Source organism: Scyliorhinus canicula, chromosome 2, assembly GCF_902713615.1.
Source record: "Scyliorhinus canicula chromosome 2, sScyCan1.1, whole genome shotgun sequence".
Classification (NCBI taxonomy): Eukaryota; Metazoa; Chordata; class Chondrichthyes; order Carcharhiniformes; family Scyliorhinidae; genus Scyliorhinus; species Scyliorhinus canicula.
The window spans coordinates 259,233,049-259,257,610 of NC_052147.1; the positions used below are offsets into that span (position 1 = coordinate 259,233,049).

Below are 24,562 nucleotides of genomic sequence, written 5' to 3' on the forward strand. Positions count from 1 at the left end.
TAATAAATCACCGGTGTGATTTAACACTGGCTCGCGTATTCCCTCGCGCTACAACATCTTTAATTACCAAAATTTTATTCAAAGCACGCATTTTGATCAAAATTCAGTCTCTGCTGACTTGTGGCAAAGAAATAATCATTTTTAAGGTGCCTTGGGCAGAGATACATTAATCTGCATGATTGAGAGAAACTTCCTGTTTACTCTTGGGAATTTTCTTGACGCAGGCCTGCTGCATTCACAGCAGAATGAAAAACAGGACCAAAATCTGTCCTGTCCAGATTCGCTTGTTTTGTGCATCGTGTCTCCTGTAAAGTCTCATGAAGCAAAATAGCTTACAAAGAAGTAATGACGCTTTCTCCAGGGGTTCTGTGTTGAAAACATTTAGCAAGACATTGAATAGGAAGAGAATTGAATGTAATTTTCTTCATGTCACAAGCAAATTACATGATGTGTCTCGAGTGATTTATATCACTGCATTGCGTGTTTGTTTTTTAAAGACTGATCAAATACTCTTCCATTAAGATGCTGCACTTTAAACATTTTTATTAGCAAAGTACAGCAAATGCCTAATTAGTGTCTCCGGTTGTACAAGATCAATTTAACGATTTGATTTAACATCGGCACAAAACAATATCATTAAGAATGTAAAGATAATGATAAGGCTAACGTGAAAAATGCTGTATTTTAACAGACATTGATTTTCATGCAGTTTGACAGATTTTGGAAATCTGGCTTTAGAGTCAGCTTCGTGGGTGTAAACAAACCGTGGGAAGACCAGGGTAACCAGCAATTGTGCAGTGTTCAGTGTGGCTACGACCATGCAGCTGCAGTATTTTGAGCACTGCAGATTGACTGGAAGAATTTCAACAAGACAGCCTCCATTCTGGCGCTTTTCTGTGTCGCCAGAGACTTAACTGCTGACAGGCTCATTTACAGATTTGTTTTTTACATGGACCAGCAGTACATTTAATTTGACTGCTCTTCCTAACTGGTGCTTTATACTTCCACTGTCGATGCCAATGTGAATTTACATTTTAGTTGGGAATTGTGATATTTATAGGAAAGGGGTTGGATGTGTCGCTGAATAAATTCGCAGGCGGTTATTTGAGCAATGTGGTTTATTTATTTTTAACTTGATTCTTTAATTTTTTTAAATGCAGTTAGTTACTTGGCCATTCAGAGGCTTCCGAAGATCCGACTGGTGTCTTAGGTCACAGTTGTATAAGATTACATGTATAAGAAAAATGAAATGCCGTTAAGGAATTTGCCTTCAAGGCATCTATGCAATGTTGTCCTGGATAATTCAGGACGTCAGCTACCTTGAAATCTAGCTTCCTAGAGCAAGGACATCACCTAGACCTCTTAGATCATCTCTTTCATAAACATTGCGGTGCTGCTGATTGAGAGACTGTTCCAGCCTAAAGTAATCTCCCGCAGCGTTCACTCCCTCTTCAACGCTTAAGCAACCTCTGGGTCTGGTGTTAAATTTGTGGGATATCCTCGACCTTTCTGCACCCACAGCTCCAGGGGATACAGGACAAGGTAGTGTCGGAAATGGGAGTGGGGGAGAGGAAGGTCCCGGAAATTTATCAAGAACTCGTGGAATAGGAGGGAGCCCGGATACGGGAAGTGAAGCGAAAATAGGAGGAAGAATTGGGCAAGGAGTTAGAGGGGGGGTTGTGGGAGGATGCCCTGAGTAGAGTCAATGCGTCCTCGTCATGTGCCAGGCTTAGCCAGGCTTAGCAGTTAAATGTGCAAGGATTTGCCAATGTCATGTCAATGGTATTGAAGGCACAGGTAGTTCCGAGTCCAGAAGTGCCGATTTTTGGTGTGTCGGAAGACCCGGATGTCCAGGGGGTGGGAGAGGCTGATGTTTTGGCTTTTGCCTCCCTGGTAGCCAGAGATAGATCTTATTGGCGTGGAGTAACTTGGAACTCCCGAAATCGGGGGGGCGGGGGGGGGGCGGGGGCGGGGGCGGGGGGGGGGGGGCGGGGGGGGGGGGGGGGGGGGGGGGTGGTATAGGTCAATGATATGGCCGGGTTTCTCAGGCTTGAGAAGATCAAGTTCGCCCTGAGAGGATCGAGGGTTCTCCCAGAGGTGGTAGCTGTTTATCGACTTCCTTGGGGAAAATTAAGCTGTCAGCAGATATGGGGCAGACGGGGGCATGTAAAGAGAAAGAGGGAGGTATGGGAGGATTCCTGAGGTGGGGAATAGTTAGTGGGAAAGGGGTCTGGGGAACTGTGTATGTAAACCACGTTGGCTGGGTTTGGTTGTTGGTTGGGTGTTTTGTTGTTTTTTCCTCTTGAAAATTTTTTACATTAGATAATATCTTACTTTTGCCATTTTACTGCTCCTCCACTCTTTTTTTTTAAATAATTTTTATTGAAATTTTTCGATACAAACATTTACCCCTATTACAATTTAAATTATAACACCACAAGTCCCCCCTGGAAAAACCTCCCCACGCCCCCCCCCCGCGCGCACCCCCCCACCCTCCCTCCCCCCCCCCCCCCCCCGCGCTATCAGTCTAGCAACCAAACCGTTTTTCCCTTTCTGCCGATGGCCTCGGGCAATCATTGCCCGCGACCCCCCGCTGACGTGCTCCCTTCGTTGCTATCCCCCCCCCCCCTCCCTTCCCCCCCCCCCCCCCCTTTTCTCCCCGGGTTGCTGCTGTTTCGGCCTCCAGTTCCTATCTCTGATCCAGAAAGTCAAGGAAGGGCTGCCACCGCCGGAAGAACCCCTGTACCGACCCTCTCAGGGCGAATTTGATTCTTTCCAGTTGGATGAAGCTTGCCATGTCGTTTAACCAGGTGTTAACACTTGGTGGCCTTGTGTCCCTCCACTGAATCAAGATCCTTCTCCGAGCTACCAAGGACGCAAAGGCCAATATTCCGGCCTCCCTTGCCTCCTGTACTCCTGGCTCCACCCCAACCCCAAAAATCGCTAGCCCCCACCCTGGTTTGACCCTGGTTCCCACCACTCTCGATACCGTCCCCGCCACCCCCTCCCAGAACTCTTCCAGTGCCGGACACATCCAGAACATATGTACATGGTTCGCAGGGCTTCCCGAACACCTAACACACCTGTCCTCCCCCCCGAAGAACCGACTCATCCTAGTCCCCGTCATATGGGCTCTGTGCAGCACTTTAAATTGGATGAGGCCCAACCTTGCGCACGACGACGACGAATTGACCCTCTCTAGGGCATCCGCCCATGTCCCATCTTCTATCTGCTCTCCCAGCTCCGCTTCCCACTTGTCTTTCAGCTCCTCTATCGGTACCTCCTCCACCTCCTGCATTATTTTGTAGATGTCCGAGACCTTCCCTTCTCCGACCCAGGCCCCTGACAGCACCCTATCACTCGCCCCTCCATCGGGAAGCAAGGGGAATCCTTCCACCTGTCGTCTGGCAAATGCCTTCACCTGCAGGTATCTAAACGTGTTCCCCGGGGGGAGCTCAAATTTCTCCTCCAGCTCTCCCAGGCTCGCAAACCTCCCCTCTATGAACATGTCCCTCAGTTGCCTGATGCCCGCCCTGTGCCAGCTCTGGAATCCCCCGCCAGTGTTCCCCGGGACAAATCTGTGGTTCCCTCTCAGTGGCGCCGCCATCAGACCCCCCACTTCCCCCCTGTGTCGCCTCCACTGCCCCCAGATTTTAAGGGTGGCCGCCACTACCGGACTCGTGGTATACCTTGTGGGGGGGAGCGGCCATGGTGCCGTTACTAGCGCCCCCAGGCTTGTATTGCCGCAGGACGCCCTCTCCATACGTTTCCAAGCTGCCCACTCCCCCTCCATCACCCACTTGCGCACCATCGATGCGTTCGCCGCCCAGTAGTATCCGGAAAGATTGGGTAGCGCTAATCCTCCACTGTCCCTACTCCGTTCCAAGAAAATCCTTCTCACTCTAGGGGTGCCATGCGCCCACACATAGCCCATAATGCTGCTAGTTACCTTCTTGAAGAAGGCCCTGGGGAGGAAGATGGGCAAGCACTGGAACAGAAACAAGAACCTCGGGAGGACCGTCATTTTGACTGACTGCACCCTCCCTGCTAGCGACAGCGGTACCATGTCCCACCTCTTGAACTCCTCCTCCATCTGCTCCACCAGCCTTGAAAAGTTCAGCTTGTGGAGGGTCCCCCAGTTCCTTGCCACCTGCACCCCCAAGTACCTGAAGCTCTTTACTGCTCTCTTAAAGGGGAGCCGCCCAATTCCCTCCCCCTGATCTCCCGGGTGTATCACAAAGACCTCACTTTTACCCACATTTAATTTATATCCCGAAAAGTCCCCAAACTCCGCTAGTATTTCCATTACCTCCGGCATTCCCCCTTCCGGATCCGCCACATACAACAACAAATCATCCGCATAGAGTGATACCCGATGCTCCTCCCCTCCCCTTGTCAGTCCTCTCCAACCCCCTGAACCCCTCAGTGCCATCGCCAACGGTTCGATCGCTAATGCAAATAGTAAGGGGGATAGGGGGCATCCCTGCCTGGTACCTCGATGGAGCCCAAAATACTCCGACCTCCTCCCGTTTGTAACCACACTCGCCATCGGGGCCGAATACAGCAGCTTCACCCACTTGATAAATCCCTCCCCAAACCCAAACCGTTCCAGCGTCTCCCACAGGTATTCCCACTCCACCCTATCGAATGCCTTCTCCGCATCCAGTGCTACCACTATCTCAGCCTCCCCCTCCACTGCTGGCATCATAATTACATTCAACAGCCTCCGGACATTTGTATTAAGTTGTCGTCCCTTTACGAAACCCGTCTGGTCCTCATGGATTACCCCTGGCACACAATCCTCTATTCTGGTTGCCAGGACCTTTGCCAACAGTTTGGCATCTACATTCAAGAGGGAGATAGGCCTGTAGGACCCGCACTGTACAGGGTCTTTGTCCCGCTTCAGGATCAAGGAGATCAGGGCCTGTGACATTGTCGGGGGCAGAGCCCCCCCCCTCTCGCGCCTCATTGAAGGCTCGCACCAGCACTGGACCCACCAAGTCCACATACTTCTTATAAAATTCCACCGGGAACCCATCCGGCCCCGGCGCCTTCCCCGCCTGCATCTGGCCTATCCCTTTAACTAGTTCCTGCAGCTCTATCGGCGCCCCCAGCCCCTCCACCCGTTCCTCCTGGACCTTTGGGAACCTCAATCTATCGAGGAAGTTCTCCATTCCCCCCCTCCTCCTGGGCGGCTCAGACCGGTACAATTCCCTGTAGAAATCCCTGAAGACCCCGTTCACCTCTTGCCCCTTCTGCACTACGTTCCCTCCCTTCTCTCTCACTCCCCCAATCTCTCTGGCTGCATCTCGCTTGCGCAGCTGGTGTGCTAGCATCCTGCTCGCCTTTTCCCCGTACTCATAGACCGCACCCTGTGCCCTTCTCCATTGCGTCTCCGCCTTCCTAGTGGTCAGTAGGTCAAACTGGGCCTGTAAACTGCGCCGCTCCCTCAACAGCCCCTCCTCTGGTGTCTCCGCATATCTCCTGTCCACTTCTATAAGTTCCCCCACCAGTCTCTCCCTCTCCTGCCTCTCCTTCCTTTCTCTGTGTGCCCTTATGGAGATCAGCTCTCCTCTGATCACTGCTTTCAGGGCCTCCCAGACTACCCCCACCTTCACCTCGCCCGTGTCGTTCGTGCCCAGATATCTCTCAATGCCCTTCCGGACCCTTCCGCACACCTCATCGTCCGCCAGCAGCCCCACATCCAGGCGCCACAGCGGGCGCTGGTCCCGTGCTTCCCCCAGTTCTACCTCTACCCAGTGTGGTGCATGGTCCGAAATCGCAATGGCCGAGTACTCCGTGTCCTGCACTCTCGAAATCAGCCCCCTGCTCAGTACAAAGAAGTCTATTCTGGAGTACACCCTGTGGACGTGGGAGAAAAAAGAATACTACCTCGCCCTTGGCCTGCCAAATCTCCAAGGGTCTACCCCCCCCATCTGCTCCATGAACCCCCTTAGCACCTCCGCCGCTGCCGGCCTCCTATTCGTCCTGGAACTCGATCTGTCCAGCCCAGGGTCGAGCACTGTGTTGAAGTCCCCCCCCATGATCAGGCCTCCTGCCTCCAGACCCGGAATGAGGCCCAACAGGCGCCTCATAAAACCCGCGTCATCCCAATTCGGGGCATATACATTTACCAGCACCACATTCTCTCCCTGCAGCCTACCCTTCACCATCACGTACCTACCCTCCTTATCTGCTACCACCTGCGCCGCCACGAACGACACCCTCTTTCCCACCAAAATCGCCACCCCCCGGTTCTTTGCGTCCAAGCCTGAGTGGAACACCTGTCCCACCCACCCCCTTCTCAGGCGCACCTGGTCTACTACTCTCAAGTGAGTCTCCTGCAACATTGCCACATCCGCCTGGAGTCCCTTTAGGTGTGAAAAAACCCTTGATCTCTTGACCGGTCCGTTCAGCCCCCTCACATTCCAAGTAATCAACCGGGTCGCGGAGCGACCAGTCCCTTTCCCCTGTCTATTAGCCATGTTCTGTCCCCTGTCCGCCCCGGGTCGACCCTCCCCTTCTGACCCGTTCCCCATGGCGATGGCCCCCCCCCCCCTCTCTCCTCCCGTTCTTCCCTTCCCGTCCTCAGCCTTTCCAGCAGCAACCCGGTATCCCCCCCTAACCCCCCTTCCCCCCCACCCCCCCCCCCCCCCCCCCCCCCCCCCCTGGCTAGGACCCCTCCTAGCCGCGGTGTATCCACCATCGTACTCCCGAGAGTCAGCTGGTTTTCGCTGACCCGGCTGCCCCTGCCACACTCCGACTCCTCCCGATGTGGGGGGGGAGGGGCCTCCCCCCCCCCTTGCCATCCCTCTCTGACCCCGCTTCAGCGCGGGAAAAGCCGCCATTGCTGGCCACACCCCACTCTTCTCTCCTCCCCCTTCCTCCGTCCCGCGCGCGGGAAACAGGGGAGAGCCCGCGCTTTCGCCCGGCCACACCCTTCCCCGCCATCTTCAATTCCACCCCCGTCCCCATCCACACCGATAACAAAGCCCCCTTAAAACGAGAGGAAGAAGAAAGAGAAAAAGAAAACACGCATAACCCACTTGCTCCCCCCCCGTCCCGCCTCCCCAACTTAACAATATAACAATATAAATAACAAATCGCAAATAAATACATAAATACATAACTATGCCTGCATAACTAAATAACTAAATAACTACCCAATAATAACGTACTTAACCAACAGTAACCATAACCCTTAAAGAACAGATCAAAAAACAGTAAAAAAGCCCCCCCTACAACAACAATAATTAAGGGAAGTTGGCAACGGGAAGAGACACACAAAAAGGGAACAAAGAAACCCCCCATAACACAAGTTTCAAAGAAACCAAACGATCCATCAACTTTAACCAAGTTCCGACCTGGCCTAAGAAAGACATGGGCCACTTGATCAGTCAAGGGTACTTGGGCGACCTCGACCGCCGGCGTTCCCAAGTTCTAGTTCAGGTCCAGCTTTTCCTCCCGAACAAAAGTCCATGCCTCCTCTGGGGTCTCAAAGTAATGGTGCTGGTCCTTGTAGGTGACCCACAAGCGCGCTGGCTGCAGCATTCCAAACTTGATCCTTTTTGCGTGCAGCACCGCCTTCGTTCGGTTAAACCGGGCCCGCCGCTTTGCCACCTCCGCACTCCAGTCCTGATATATCCGCACCGTCGAATTCTCCCATTTTCTGCTTTTCTCCCTCTTGGCCCACCTCAGCACTTTCTCCCGATCACAGAGACGCTGGAACCGCACCAGCACCGCCCTCGGGGGCTCGTTTGCCCTAGGCCGCCTAGCCATGACCCGATATGCTTCTTCCAGCTCCAGGGGCGATGGACCGGCCCCCTCTCCCATCAGGGAGCTCAACATCTCCGCTACATATTTCGGGAGATCAGGCCCCTCCAGGCCTTCTGCTAGGCCCAGGATCCTCAGGTTCTTCCGCCTCATTCGCGTGTCCAGCTCCTCAAAGCGGCTCTGCCATTTCAGGTGGAGTGCCTCGTGCACCTCCACCTTCCCCACGAGGACCGTGGCTTCCTCCTCCCTCACCACCATCTCCTGCTGCAGCTCTCTTATCGACGCCTCTTGGGTCGCCTGGGCCCCCATCAGCCTTGTGGTCGTCGCGTTCATGGACTCTAAGAGTTCCACTTTCAGCTCCGTAAAACACCGGAGGAGAGCGGCCTGCTGCTCCTCCGCCCATTTTCTCCAATCTTCTAGTGCGCCCCCGGCCGCCATTTTGGTCCTCTTCCCCCGCTTTTTTGGGGGAGCTGCTGCCGCTTTTTTTGTCGCCCCTCTCCGAGTACCGACCATAAAGTTGGTCTCACTCTCCTCAGGGAGCCTTCCCCCACCGGGATTCGTCTTTACAGTACCGTCGGGGCCCTCCAATCGGCCCTTAAACACCTTTGTCGCAGGAGCTGCCAAATGTGCGACTTAGCTGGTCATAGCCGCAACCGGAAGTCTGCTCCTCCACTCTTGACAGCTAAAAGATCTCTAAGAAGATTACCGATGTGCACCATTCCTGGACAAGTTCATCACCATCCCTTTAATGATTACTGTCTTGGGAAGCTGAAATGTTCAGGCTGGTGCAGGGAGTTCGATTTTGAGGTTGGGATGAGGATGAGCTTTGATCAATGTGTCTGCAGTACTAAAGACTGTTTATTGCCAATATTGGAAAATAATGTTCACTTTTCATAACAGAAGTGAACTCGTCACACTTACACAATAAGATCAAATTAGAACACTTAATAATAATAATAGCTTATTGTCACAAGTAGGCTTCAATGAAGTTACTGTGAAAAGCCACATTCGGGCCCCTGTTCGGGGAGACTGTAATGAGAATTGAACCCACGCTGCTGGTCTTGTTCTGCATTACAAGCCAGCTGTCTTAGCCCACTGTGCTAAACCAGCCTCTTCAACTCAGCTTGTCAAATTTATTTTGAGATAACACCAGGTTAAACACTACATCTAAAATATATATATGTAAAGGTTAACCCTGATGTTCAAGCAGAGTTTAGCTGAGTTTAGAAGAGTAAATGGCGACTTGATAGAGACCTTTAAGATCTTGAGGGGTCTTGACAGGACGGTTGTGGAGAGGATGTTTCTTCTTTTTTAAAAAAAATATTTTTATTCTCCATTTTCACATTTTCTTCAGAATTTACACCCCACCAACAAACAGTAAACGGTAACAAATGCAATGTCAATCCCCCACCAACAACAGAGATCCCATCCTCCCACCAAACAGCGGCTCACCTGACAATATACACATCAAATAAAACAAACCCAAGGTGGAAAAAAAAGCAAAAAAGAAAAAGTAATCAGGTATCGCCTATGGTCCACCCCCCAACATTCAACGCCATCCAATCCCCGAAAGAGTACCATGGATGACACCCATGAATTGTAGACCCCCCCACCCCTCCTCCCAGACTCCTCCCCTCCACTTTCTCGTGTAAACTCCTCCCCCTAACCTCGGTTCCTTCGTCCAAATTTTCACCCCGGCTAGACTCAGCGATACCTGTTGTACCTGGCTCCGATGGCCGCAGCCCCTCCCCCTGCCTCACTCCCGTTCACTGGCTGGCTTAAACCGGCCAGCATGGAGGCCACTGCCTGGATACCAGGAAACCAAGAAATCCCCTTTAGCACACAGCATAACCCCAGCATAAACACACAAGCCCCAAAGAACCACCATTGCAAATGAAAGTCCCATCTCTTCCCTTGTCCAAATATATACAGCGTCGACTCATTTAGTACATACAACGACTCGCAGTGAAAAAATAAAGTTACATGAGGCTACATCGGTACACAACCATTTCTCAATTCTGCCACAGTCCTTCTATCTTTGCAAACTCTTCCGTCGCTTCCGCCTCCCCAAAATAAAAGTCCTTGGATTTGTAGGTAACCCTCAACTTAGCTGGATATACAATGCCGCACTGCACCGTGCTGATGTACAGTGCCCTCTTCACCCGGCTGAAGGCAGCCCGCCACCTCGCCAACTCCACTGTCAACTCCTGGTATATACGTATACCAGCTCCAGCCCACTGCACCACCCGCTTCTGCTTTGCCCAGCACAGGACTTTCTCCTTCACGCTATACCTACGGAAACACACAGTTACTACTCTTGGCGGCTCACTCGCCTTTGGTATAGGCCTCCACGACCGATGAGCCTGATCCAGTTCATATCGGGAGGCATCGTCTCCCCTCCCCCAATAGCTTTGCCAACATTGTGGTAGAATACTCCCATCGGCCTCGGGCCTTCCACCCCTTCGGGCAGACCCACAATCCTCAGATTCTGTCACCTGGATCTGTTTTCCAGGTCTTCCATTTTGGCTCGCAGACCCTTGTTGGTCTATAACACCCTCAGCAACTCCTTCCCCATCGAGAAGATTTGATACCTCTGCCCTCATCGGGGCAATCGCCTCCTCCACCAGCACTTTCAATACCTCCCCCATCTCCTTCTTCATCGCTTCCATGGGTTTTGTGAACTGTTTTTCAAGTTCCACAGCCATCACCTTCGTAATTTCTTCTGCTGTGAGTGATGTGACATCCTCTGGTGCTCCAGCCTCCGCTTTCCTGACAGTTCCTGCGCTGACTTTTCCACTCAAGTTCATTAACCCCCTTTTTCACAGCCGTTTTTCTCCCAAACTTGGACATTTCTCCTCCCTCTGCCTTCTTACAGCCTTTTCAGCCTCCGTTGCCCCCGGGACCAGGCATTAAAACTCCGAAATTTCTATTCCCGAGCGGGAGGCCTCCAGTGTGCAGCTGCCTCCCGTCCGCTGTCACTGGAAGTCTTGAGGATGTTTCTTCTTGTGAGAGAATCACATACTAGGGGGTCATTGTTTAAAAATAAGGGGCGGGATTCTTCGACCTCCCCTGCCAGGTCGGAGAATTGCCGGGGGGGGGCGGCGTGAATCTCGCCCCGCTGCTCCGACGCCGGCTCCCGAAATCTCTGGTGCCGGTTTTTTGGCGGGGGCGGGGATCGCGCTGCGCCAGTCGAGGGCCGTTGGCAGTGGTCCCGCCGGCGATTCTCCGGTCCCCGATGGGCTGAGCGGCTGCCCGCTTTCGGCCAGTCCCGCCGGCGTGGATTAGACCAGGTCCATACTGGCTCTGAGGGTGGCCTGTGGAGTCCTAAGGGGGGAGCGGGGGGATCCGCCCCCGGGGAGGGGGGGGGGGGGGCACAGTGGCCTGGCCCGTGATCAGGGCCCACCGATCTGCGCGCGGGCCTGTGCCGTGGGGGCACTCTTTCCCTCCCCCCAGCCTGTGTAAAGCTCCGCCATGGCCGGCACAGAGAAGAAACCCCCTGCGCATGCGCTGGGAACACGTTGGCGCTCCTGCGCATGCGCCAACTCGCGCCGGCCAGCGGAAGTCCTTCGGCGCTGTTTGCCGCGGTGCCAACCAGCGCCGGCCTAGCCCCTGAAGGTGTGCAGCCTGATGCCTGAATAGTTCACGCCACTCCTTGGCGCCCGTACGGTCCGCCCGCCGGATATCGGAGAATCCAGGCCAAGGAGTCACTCGTTTAAGACAGAGATGAAGAGAATCTTTGTCTCTCAGAGAGTCATGAGTCTCTGGAACTCTTTCCCTCAAAAGGCAGTGGAAGCAGAGCCTTTGAATATTTGTAAGGCAGAACTAGATAGATTCTTACAATAATCTTTATTGTCACAAGCAGGCTTACATTAACACTGCAATGAAGTTGCTGTGAAAATCCCCGAGTTGCCACATTCCGGCAGCTGTTCGGATACACAGAGGGAGAATTCAGATTGTCCAATTCACATAATGAGTAGGTCTTTTGTGACTTGTGGGAGGAAACTGGAGCACCCGGAGGAAATCCACGCAGACACGGGGTGAACGTGCAGACTCCGCACAGACAGTGACCCAAGCCGGGAATCGAACCTGGGACCCTGGAGCTGTGAAGCCACAGTGCCAACCACTGTGCTACCATTTACAAGCAATGCTGCAGGAATTCCAAAGGCATGCAGGCTAGGTGGATTCGCCATGGTAAATTGCTCTTAGTTACCAAAACGGGTTAGGAGGGGTTATTGGGTTACGGGGATAGGATGGAAGTGAGGGCTTAAGTGGGTGCAAACTCGATGGGCCGAATGCCCTCCTTCTGCACTATATGTTTTATGTTCTGTTCATATAGCCGTAACAAAATTCCATCAGCTAAACTTCGCTGAAGTCGGCAAACCCCACCAGGCTAGTTTAATATTCAAACACCACCACCTAAGGACAGAGGCAGAGACCTAAACTAGACAATCCATATGAATTACAGCACTTCATCAGGCTATTGCTGAACCCCGACACATCGATAAAAAGGAACTCTAATCTCTTATTTTCCCATGACCAGTTAATCTCTTCCTTATGGTTACTGTGATCAAATACAGAGCACGACCGTATCAAAAAGCCAAGGTCAGTAGCACTGGTCAGGTGAAAGATTATCAGGGGTAGACAGGAATGTGGGATTGAGGCTACAATCACATCGCCTATGATCTTATTGAATGGTGAAATAGGCTCGAGGGGCTGAGTGGCCTACTCCTGCTCCTAATTCATATGTTCGTAAGTAAGTATATAACTGATCAGGAGCATTGTAGATATGATGGTATTATTTAGCAGCAATAATGAGCAGCAATATTTTAATTGACAACTCCAGTGTGCTAGTTGTAGATCCTGAACTGAATGAAAGTCACGAACGATGTGCATCTCTATGCTGTATGTTGCATCATTTAAGCAATTTTGGATGTGCCATGAAATATACAATGTGGATACTGTGATACAGTTGTTACTTTTTCAACTGCTGATGGTCAGTCTCGTCAATTGAATGTGCATTAGTATCATTTTCAGAGCTGGATAACAAATGCTGGCCGCAACAATGAGCGGTATGTTAGAAGGCCTTATTTGGAAAAATATTTTAAAAAGTAAATTCCTTTTTTTTTCCTTCTCCTTCCAGCAAGGAAAACCTTTTGTGTTTGACAAAGTGTTTTCTCCGAATACGACCCAGGAACAAGTTTACAATGCATGTGCCAAGCAAATTGTTAAAGGTAAGTCACACAGATGATAGTTACTGAAATGAAGCCATTTTGAAGGGTGGAGTGATGTGACTTTTTTTTGCCAAATCTAGAAGTTCCAACAGAAATTGCTTAACTTTTAGTCTTCTAGCCATACACTGCCAATGTGTTTTGTTTGAAAGTATTTCTGTGCACCAGATATTTGGCACGGGTAAACATTCCAGGGTGCTTGACATTTTGGAAAGACAGTTATAATGGATAAGGAAGTGGGATAATAGAGGATGAGATAAAGACAGGAGTGAGTAAGAATCTTGGCTCAGACGAGCAGGATGTAGAATCGGTATGGGTGGAGATAATAAATATCAGAAAACACTGATGGGAGTAGTTTACAGGTCGCTAAATATAGCTGTACTATAGATAGAATATTAATCAACAAATATGAGGAGCTTATTTGTCCCATCACCCTGGAGTGATGTTACACAGAATGTGGAAATTCTTTTTGGTGGGAGGACAGTGAAGGTGGGTAAGGGGAAGGCAGATGGATGGGGTAAGGGAAAGGAGGAAGGAGGAATGACGGCTGAGGCCACGTCTTCTATGAAGTGGGCAGGGATGAGGGACTGCCTGGGCCTCCGATCCTGCCAGACATTCGCAAAAAAAAACAGAAGCACAAAGGGACTTGGGAGTCCTTGTTCATGATTCTCTTAAGGTTAACGTACAGGTTCAGGCGGCAGTTAGGAATGCAAATGCAATGTTATCATTCATGTTGAGAGGGCTAGCATGCAAGACCAGGGATGTACTTCTGAGGCTGTATAAGGCTCTGGTCAGACCGCGTTTGGAGTATTGTGAGCAATTTTGGGCCCCCTATTTTAGGAAGGATGTGCTGGCCTTCGAAAGGGTCCAGAGGAGGTTCACAAGAATAATCTCTGGAATGAAGAGCTTGTCGTATGAGGAACGGTTAAGGTCTGTACTTGTTGGAGTTTAGAAGGATGAGGGGGGATCTTATTGAAATTTACAGGATACTGCGAGGCCGGGTAGAGGGGACGAGGAGAGGGTGTTTCCACTTGTAGGAAAACTAGAACCACAATCTCAGACTAAAGGGACAATCCTTTAAAACAGAGAACAGGAGGAATTTCTTCAACCAGAGGGTGGTGAATGTGTGGAACTCTTTGCCACAGAAGGCTGTGGCGGCCAAATCACTGAGTGTTTTTCAGACGGAGATAGATAGGTCCTTGATTAATAAGGGGATCAGGGGTTATGGGGAGAAGGCAGGAGAATGGGGATGAGAAAAATATCAGCCATGATTGAATGGCAGAGCAGACTCGATGGGCCGAGTGGCCGAATTCTGCTCCTACGTCTTATGGTCTAAGAGTCTTTAATCTTCATATAAATAGGGCAAATCAAAAAGCAGATTGGAGGATGAATTCATGAAATGCATTTTATAGTTTCCTGGAACAATAGATCATGAAACAAACCATGGAGGAGACTGTTTTTAAATCCTATTTTATGGAATGATTGGGTTACTTAGGAAGGAATCTTCTGGGAAGGAGTGATCTTATTATGAAATAATTGATGCTATGTTTCAGGGTGATGTGTGTAAGTCTGAAACGTGTGCATTGAACTTTATAAAGCAAATTTACATGCTTTCATGGACATAGGTGTCAGTAGCTAGACCCGCATTTATTGCCAATCTCTAATTGCCCTCGAGAAGGTGGAGTTGCAGTGCCGTCTTGAACTGCTGCACTCCATGTGGTGTAGCTACACCCACAGTGCTGTTAGGGAGGGACTTCCAGGATTTTGACCCAGTGACAGTGAAGTAACAACAATATAATACCAAGTCAGGGTAGTTTGTGGCTGGGAGGGGAACTTGCAGGTGCTGATGTTTCCAGGCATCTGCTGTCCTTGCCCTTCTACGTGGTGGATGTTGTGGATTAGAAAGATGCTGTCAAAAGAGCCTTGGTGAGTTGTGGCAATGCATCTTGTGGATGATACACACTGTTGCCAATCTTCATCAGTGGTGGAGGGAGTGGTGTGAAAGTTTCTTGAGTGTTGTTGTAGTCGGCTAGGATAAATTAGAAAATTAGATTAAAAAGTATGACCATAGATGAGCAACGGTGAAATATTTCATAATTCTTAATGAATTTGTATTCCATTAAGAAGTAAAAAAAAACTCAATGGATAAGCAGATCCATTCATGGCTAAGAAAGAGGTTAAGGATAGTATTAGATTAAAAGAAAAGGTTCATCATTTTGTCAAGAGGAATAGTAAACCAGGGGATTGAAAATGTTTCTTTAGATGCCAGAAAAGAATGACCAAAAATGATAAAGAGGGAAATAATAGAATAGGAGATTAAGTGAACCTCAAATGTAAAAAAAATGCAAGAGGTTCTTGAAGTAGGTAAAAGTAACGAGAGTAGCAGGATGGACCTGGGTCCTTTAGAAACTAAGACAGGAGAAATTAGAGTGGACAATATAAAAATGGCAGAGATTGTGAACAACTATCTGCTTCACAATAGAGGACCCAAAACACACCAGGTATAATGGGGATCCAAGGGTGTGATGAGAGTGAGGAACCTAAAGTAATTAATACCACGATAGAAAAAGTGTGGGAAATATTAATGGGACTGAAAGTTGACAAATCCCTTGATGGCCAACACTCTCGAATGCTAAAAAGAGGTAGCTACAGAGATAATGGATGCATTTTTTATAATCTTGCAAAATTTGCTAGATTTGGAAATGGTAACAGCGAATTGAAAGGTTACAAACCAAGCACCTGTGAATAAAAAAAGAAAATCGGGAACTACAAGTCAGTTAGCCTCAATCTATTATTAAAACATGGCACAAATGGTGACTTAGAAAATCGTAATATGATGTGGCAGAGTCAGCATCGTTTTATGAAAGGGAAATTTAGTTTTCAAATTTATTGGTGCTTTTTAAGGATTTAACTAGCAGGATAGATAAAGGGGAACCTGTGGGTGTAGATTTTCAAAAGGAATTCAGTAAGTTGCCACACGAAAGGTTGTAACAAGTTAAGGGTTCATGGAGTAAGGGGGAATGTACAGGCATTGATAAGGGATTGGTTAAAGGACAGAGAATAGGATAACGAGACCATTTATAGTGGGGTGTCACAAGGATTTGTACTCGGGCCTCAGTAACTTACAATCTGTACCAATGACTTACACGAAGAGAATGAGTGTAGTCTATTCAGGTTTGCTGGCGATACAAAGCTCAGTTGGGAAGGTAAGCTGTGAGGAGGACCCAAAGGGTTGAATTTTGCCACCATGTCATAGGGCTGGGGAAGTTCAGGCCAAAGAGTTTGCAAAGAGATGGGTCTGAAAGGTTACATACATCAGTGAGCAAGAAGGTGGCGGATGGAGTAAAATATGAAGACTACAATAGGTGAGGTTGTTCATTTCAGTTGGAAAGGTTGAAAAAATGTTTTGTGCTGCTCGTGGTCAATCTGCAGGCCAGCGCCGTGACAACCACCATCCAATTGAGGGTGGAGACGCCGGCCCAATCAAAGGGCCGACAGCTCTATAGCCTCAGCAACACCACCATTACAGGTAACCACTGCTGAGGGGGCAGCCTGAAGCCAAGGACAACTCAATGCTGAGGCACTCTCAAAGACAGGTGAGTTTGTTTTAAAGAGTCGGGGCCAGGCACTGACAATCACAGGGATGGGGACCATCATCTTCAAGCAGCAACACTGCAATTGCAGCGGAAGGCTTTCCTGCTGGGGCCCCTTCAGTGGGTCATGAAACTGCCATCAAGAAGCTCCCACCCCACCCCCCGAAACCCATTGGGAGGAACATAGAACATAGAACATACAGTGCAGAAGGAGGCCATTCGGCTCATCGAGTCTGCACCGACCCACTTAAGTCTTCACTTCTACCCTATCCCCGTAACCCAATAACCCCTCCTAACCTTTTGTTTTTGGACACTAAGGGCAATTTAGCATGTCCAATCCACCTAATCTGCACGTCTTTGGACAGTGGGAGGAAACCGGAGCATCCGGAGGAAACCCATGCAGACATGGGGAGAACGTGCAGACTCCGCACAGACAGTGACCCAGCGTGGGAATTTAACCTGGGACCCTGGCGCTGTGAAGCCACAGTGCTATCCACTTGTGCTACCATCCTGCCCATTGGGAAGCCCTCATGGTTAACCAGCAGCTTTCCACATCCAGCAATGGACCCTCCCAAAAGTTTTCCAATAATTAGGGATAATTTAATGATTTTCGATTATGTGCCTTGCATTCAGGTAAACATTTTTTGTAATATAAATTGAAAGCCAGACTTGAAGTACCTTGTCATCCATCTCAGATGCCTCAAAGTACATAACCTGTAATTAATTGCCTCTGAAGTTGAGTAACAATTATTGCATAGGCAGATTAAGTTGCAGTCGCTGATGCTCCAATTTAGTGCTCACAAATGATTTAATAAACTTCAGTTTTACATTATACTTATTTGCGTAATTAATCATACTGATCGTCATTCTTTTTCAGATGTGCTTGATGGTTACAATGGAACTATTTTTGCCTATGGTCAAACATCCTCTGGCAAAACACATACAATGGAGGTAAATGGTTGATTTATGTTTCATGATGCATGTTGTCAAAAGCAGAAAGTATCCATTTCTTAAAATATTTTTGCAACAATGAATTGACAAGCGCCTGTTGAAAGTGAACAAAACTAAGCAAGTTTTCGCCTTTCCCATCACGAAATGAAATGAAAATTGCTTATTGTCACAAGTAGGCTTCAAATGAAGTTACTGTGAAAAGCCCCTAGTCGCCACATTCTGGTGCCTGTTTGGGGAGGCTGATACGGGAATTGAACCGTGCTGCTGGCCTGCCTTGGTCTACTTTCAAAGCCAGCGATTTAGCCCTGTGCTAAACAGCCCCTAACCATAGGGGCTAACCATCATAACCCTCTTTCTCTCCTATCTATATTAGTGGTTGCTCCTTGAAGAAATTTGCACTGTTTTCTTAAACAGCCTTCCCTGCTACTTGATCACGATCATTTTTTTAGTGTGTTACACCTTGAAGGGCATCAGACATCTGTGAACCAATGTTAAGGATAGTGCAGTTTCATTATTCCCATTGATTCATGCTTTCATTTTGTTCAAATTGGTTCATACCATTAATTTGAAAGAGAATTGGCAGTCAAGCCTCTACACATTGGGTTCTTGTTAATTCACCTGGATTCAATAGCCACAATCTTTCCATTAACCGTTTAGAACATAGAACATTGAACATTACAGCGCAGTACGGGCCCTTCGGCCCTCGATGTTGCGCCAACCTGTGAAACCATCTGAAGCCTATCTGACCTACACTATTCCATTTTCATCCATATGTCTATCCAGTGACCACTTAAATGTCCTTAAAGTCGGCGAGTCTACAACTGTTGCAGGCAGGGCGTTCCACACCCCTACTACTCTCTGAGTAAAGAAACTGCCTCTGACATCTGTCCTATATCAACCACCCCTCAATGTAAAGCTATGTCCCCTCGTGTTGGTCATCACCATCCGAGGAAAGAGACTCTCACTGTCCACCCTATCTAACCCTCTGACCTATCTTATATGTCTCTATTAAGTCACCTCTCAGCCTTCTCCTCTCTAACGAAAACAACCTCAAGTCCCTGAGTCTTTCCTCGTAAGACCTTCCCTCCATACCAGGCAACATCCTAGTAAATCTCCTCTGAACCCTTTCCAAAGGATTCTTGAAGGATAGCTGTTGCTACCATTTGACAAAATGGCTGACCTTGTTCATCTAGCAATTATAGAAACTCCTACATTATCAGGACAAACACAGTTCAGTATTTGATGCTGAGAGCCTCTTCATCCAAGGCTATGATATGTATACCATACTAGTCAGTTCAACTGGAGTGAACTGTTTTCATTCGGAACTGACAGGTACCCTCACTCATGTTCCCCACAGGTGAAGTTGTGGAAATATGAGTGAATAGCTCTGGTTACACATCAAATGGAGTTGGCTTGGCCGTGACTCTGAACATAACACTTCCCGCATCCCTTTTGAGCATTTCCTAGGTGTCAACATTCTCTTCTTGTGGAGTTGAGAAAACGCATTGCATGCTGCTTCAGTAGTGTTAAGGCCTGACAAGTTGCCCAGGTTTTTTGTGAGCAAAGAGCATTTAATTTATGCAGCCCATTTGGGTAGAAATATACAGTAGTGCAAAAATATTGCAACGTAAAAATCAACATCGCTCTAAAAAAAATACAGGGTATTTTTCGTAGCAAATTGATCAACTTGCTGCTGTGATTTGAACTAATGATAGAAAAGTATGTTTCTTTATTTTGAATATTGCAATTACCAACCTTCATCCCATAATCTCCCTAGTACAATTGATAGGTCAGATAAGTTATTTGCCTCACCAGTTTCTGAAATCAACTTCTCAATAGCATTTCATCTTACAAGAGAAACATGTCTGGAATTGGGAAAGCACTCACCCCAAGTCCAGACCCTACTTCTGTACGGTGTGATTTCCTTTAGGCCTCTGATGCTCTCTGCCATCCATCTTCAAATGTCAGTTAGCTTTGATGCTTCCTTCATTGTGTGAAGTATGTAAAAAAAAATCTTCTTATGCATTATGATTTGAAAGCATACCAACAATGTCTCTGTTGTCCCTTTTATAAATTCATAGATGGAACCGAGCAGATGGTGTGATTCTGTGATTTTGCAGCTCAGTATTAATTAAATCATGAATTGCAGCAATACTCAAGGAGATTGTTGCACCTTCATTTCGGAAATAATCCCTTAAACCCAGTTTCCAATGCTCTTCTTGGCCAAGGTTATTAAGTAATCTTTATGCTGTTTCTAATATAAGACATTAGAATGAGTGCCAGCCTCCCGAACAGGCGCCGGAATGTGGCGACTAGGGGCTTTTCACAGTAACTTCATTTGAAGCCTACTTATGACAATAAGCGATTTTCATTTCATTTCATTTTCAATAAGGGAATATTACGCTCTTTCAGAATGAGGGAGAAGTTTTGCAAGTGATATTTCTTTTAAGAGGTTGCCGATGTTGTTCAGATATTGATGGGCAAATGTGACGAATTTTGCATTTCAGGTTAAATCCAAAGGGATGAATCATTTGATTATTGATTGCAGAGTATCTGGACTGAATTTATGCTGCACTCCTACCCATCCCTGTGGAGTGACAAAGTAATACCTGCCATCGTTTGCCTTTTGTTTTTATGCAGCTTGTTTGAACATGCGTGCCAGAAGGCGGTTCGTGTTTTTCTAAAGAGATGCATTAGCATTGATTCACTCAGAAATTCAACAGATAATTGACTGTGTGGTGTGCTACTAAACCACATAGATCAGAGCTTTGGTCCCTGTTCTGCTGTCTGTCCACTGTCTTCAGCCAATTCCATGGCAGGGCAAACACAATTGACCTCTAGGTGTCTCTGATCTAGGGAGAGTGGGAGTCAATGTTCTGTTTCCCAATTGCTATTCACGGAGCTGTTGTGGAATAATCATCAAAACCATTATCTTAGCGTAAAGCACATGAGCAGAAGGTGGGAGTATAATTGAAAACAGATGGTAATATTATTGCTTGAAGCAATGATGGATCTCCGTCTGGTGCACTGTTTGCCGTTTTGGACATTTCCGTTCAGCTGATATTGCATTGAGGATCCAGCCGAGAGCAACAAGTATATGTGGACAGATTATTCTTCCCTCTCTCTCTCTCTCTGAACCCAATGCTAGATAGTGACATTGCTCTGTTTACATGGCCCAGATACTCCCTGAAGGCAAGGCCGGAAAAGTTGCTGGAAAATTAAATGTAGCTGCAGGTCACTTGGGCTGCATCTTGGGATTCAGAACTGCTGAACAAAGTCCTGGGTGAAGGATAAGTTGCTTAATAGCAGTGTCTAAGCTTCCGGCCTGCTCCCCAAGGCCCCACAGATCTGGAATCAGCAGGGATCTGCGAGTAGGCCTCAGCCCCACTGTTCCCCAGCTCCCTCCACCCTGGAGCCTGTTGCAAGAAGATCAACAAGGAAATGAGGCAAGAGGTGAAGGATGTCCGTTCCACCCGCATTATTATAAGCTTCACCTGTTTCCGGAATATTCACCCTCTCTCACCTTAAGAATTTAAATTCTGAGAGGAAGATTGAGGAGGCTGCACTTTTTATTGTTTGAAAAAGAAACATTTTTGCTGTGACCGAAGAGATATTTTCAAATGTATGAAGGCAATTGCTAAACCTGACCCAAACAAATTTGACACACTGTTGAAAGATTCAAAAATAAGTGGTTATAAATCAAAAGTTAAGAGCAAAATGTGAACAATTTCAAAACCAGGGTCAGGTATCCATGGAATACGGTGCTTAGAAAGCCATTGAAGCAATTGGTATAAATCGGTTCAAAGCAAACGGGATCCTGAGCTTTAAAATAAGGGCACAGAGCATAAAAGCAAGGAAGTTATGATAAACTTGTGGAAAACACTGGTTCTGCCTCAACTGGGGTACTGTATCCGCTGAAGGAAACCTGTGAAGGCATTTGAGAATGTGCAGAAACAATTCAAGAGAATGATTCCGGGGATGAGGAACCTCAGTTATGTGGATAGGCTGGAGAAGCTTGTGTTGTTCTGAGGAGAAAATCATGGTGGTGGTGGTGGTGTGGGGGGGGGGTGGGGGGGGGGGGGGGGGGGGGGGTTCTGGACAGAATTGATGAGGAGAAACTGCCCCTATTGGCTGAATGATGAGATGAATCAGAGGACACTGGTTTATGGTGATTGGCCAAACCGGCAATGGTGAAATGAGGAAAATTCCTTTGATGCAGCAAGTGGTTAGGATTTGGAAAGCACCGCCTGAGAAGGCGGTCGAGGCTGATTCAGTCAAGCCTTTCAAAAGAAAATCGGATAATTATCTGAGAAGGAACTATTGCAGGGCTATGGGGAAACAGTAGGGAATGGGACTAATGAGTTGTCCTTGCCAAGATCTGACATAGACACGGTAGGTCGAATGCATTCTATGGCCCAGTTTTCCTCTGCCGGGTCGGGTGCGCAGAGGTGGGAGAATTCCTGGTTCTAAAAACTCAATATTTTAAGGTGGTCGCCCACGGTCTGATTGTCGTTGGAGGTAGGGGGATGGAGGGGCGGGATGGGGGTGGGGGGGGGGGGGGTGTGACCAGGCTGGATTTGGGCCCACCTGCTCTGAATGATTGTGGATGCTGCTAGATTCGGAGGTGGGCTGGGTGGAAGACCTGCCTCTGTGTCCCTGACATTGTCTAGAAATAAAATAAAAGAACTAAAAGCCCTCTAGTTCTCTCCCCAACATACGCTCCCAATGCCCTCTCCATGCCAATATCTGCCAACCCGTGCCACTCCACCAACACTTATGGCCCCTCATGAGCCATATGTGAAGCTCTGCCCTTCCGTCCAACCCCTCCACATCCTTATGGTGCTTTAGTCAACCTATTGCCAACTCATGCAAATCTATGCACCCCACCCTGAACCCTTTGCCCTTAGCTCCTCCATGCAACTCACCTAGTTTTCTTTGACATTTCCTTGACAGCTGTGACAGTTTTGACATTTCATTGACAGTTTGAAAGTTTTTTGACAGCTGGGCATTTCTTTGACAGCTGGTCAGTTCTTTAACGGTTCTTTGACAACTTGATAGTTCCAATGGGTTTGTGCAGAAAAAATGCATGATCACTTTTAACAATCCCAAAGGGTGTCTTACCTCTCCCAAAGGCACCCTGGTACCATATCAAAAGGGAGACCTTACATATCCAAAGGAGTACCCGGGACATCCAAACAAGTCCACCAAGCTTAGACCTTCTCTTACCTGGTCTAATCTGCACACTCCAGGTTTAGCAATCCTGGCCTGTCAAAATCCTATTTCAGTGGTGGTCATCTGGTAATTTAAGTGGCCAGCTGACTCTGTAAACTGGACCACTCAACTCCCGCCCCCCACAAAAATGGAACATGCCATGTCAGGGAGAAAACCGTTTTTTCCGTCCATTTCCGGGATTTTCACCATGACAACGGAAATCTGTGCCTGCGATCCTAAGAGGCTGTCAAAGACGATTTGAGAGTGGGGACTGTAAGATAAAATGAAGGAGGAAGGAAATCAAGGTGAGGACGACAAAAAAGGGTCAGGCCTGTTGAGTTAAGTGGATGTCTCTGGTTCCAACCGTTTGCAGTTTCTCTAAGTAGATAGTAAGCATGCTACATTTGAAATTGAAGTTGCCTGACAGGAAGAGATTAATCAGATTTCAATTTTTTGACTGCTTTACTGAGGTGATGAAGTTGTTCCACCTTTCTAACATCCTGACTGAAAAACAATTTTTCAGTATGCAGCCCTTTGTATTCAAGTATCAATAGAAAATCCACCTGTTTACATGGAATCATTTTCATTTTAAATCAAGCTGATTTCAGATTGTGTTTTTAATGGCTCACATTAAATGGTAATTTGCTTTTGGACTAGATGTTAAAGGGGATGACTTCCTCTGTTCACCATTTGCATCAAAATTATAAATGCATTTTTTTGCAAACGTCTGGATTTCATTACAAATAGCAAATTATGCGGCATTGTAGGTCCCTTCATTATATTGTGGAGTTTTACTTGGAGCTGGTGTACATGGTCGCTACCTTTGTTCCCTTCTGATGTGACATGCTTGGTCAGATCCCCGGGCAGCAGAAGGCACCGGACTGTCTGGATCTCCTAGGAGCCGGTTGTAATTGGTCAGCTGGGAAACTCAGCCAGAAAATATGTGAAAATATTCTTCAAACAAGAGTTCATGATGCTCATAGTCTCCAAGTAGATACCAGCCTCAGGGTGAACCAGCTTCTTGACCATATGGACATTGGTGGAGTAACTCTCTTTCCTTGACTTTCTCCATTTCCTGCCATCCATTTCTGGTACATTATTTGCAGTTTTCCTAGTGCTGCTTGGATGCTGCTATCGTCCCTGTAGACATTTTAAAATCTAATTTCAGACAGACCTGTGTGTTGAAATAATCATATTTCTTGAATACCCAATGACATTTTGTTGAAAGCCATCAACAGACCATTCACAACTGATTAGATTATATCTTCGCAACGTAGAGGTGGTATAGTAGTAATGTCATGGGACTAATAATCCAGAGGCCTAAGTTAATGCTCTGGGATCATGGGTTCAAACCCCCACCATGATAGATGGTGGAATTTAAATTCAATTAGTAAAGCTGAATATAAAGCTAATCAATGGTGACCATGACAGCCATCATTGACTGTTGCAACAATCTGCCTTTTGGGAGGGATATCTTCCATCCTTAACTGGCTGACGTGTGGTACCAGACCTACTGCAAGATAGTCGACTTTTGACCCCCCTCTGAAATGGCCTAGCAAGCCACTTAGTCCTAGGGCAGTTAGGGATGGGCAATAACCGCTGGCCCAGGCAGCGAATCCCGCATTCCATCAAAGAATGTAACAAAAATGTGAATGTGTTCCATAGTACTTCAAAGGTCAACTGTGCTTAGTTGGTATGGCACTGTGAAGATGAACTCAATTTGTTTTAATTTACAGTAACAGAAACATGACCTTCTCTTCAGTAAATGACAACTATTGGCAACATGTATCAAGTATATTAAACAAT

The 24,562-nt window shown here is 47.7% G+C and overlaps 1 protein-coding gene across 1 annotated transcript in view; it reads left to right on the forward strand.

The window, feature by feature from the left end:
- LOC119962107 (kinesin heavy chain) overlaps window positions 1-24,562 on the forward strand; it is a 251,142-nt gene that overhangs the window by 109,670 nt on the left and 116,910 nt on the right. The window contains exons 2-3 of the mRNA XM_038789984.1: window positions 12,914-13,004; window positions 17,472-17,545. Of these exons, the coding sequence (XP_038645912.1) occupies window positions 12,914-13,004; window positions 17,472-17,545 (165 nt within the window). The remainder of the gene's footprint in view (window positions 1-12,913; window positions 13,005-17,471; window positions 17,546-24,562) is intronic.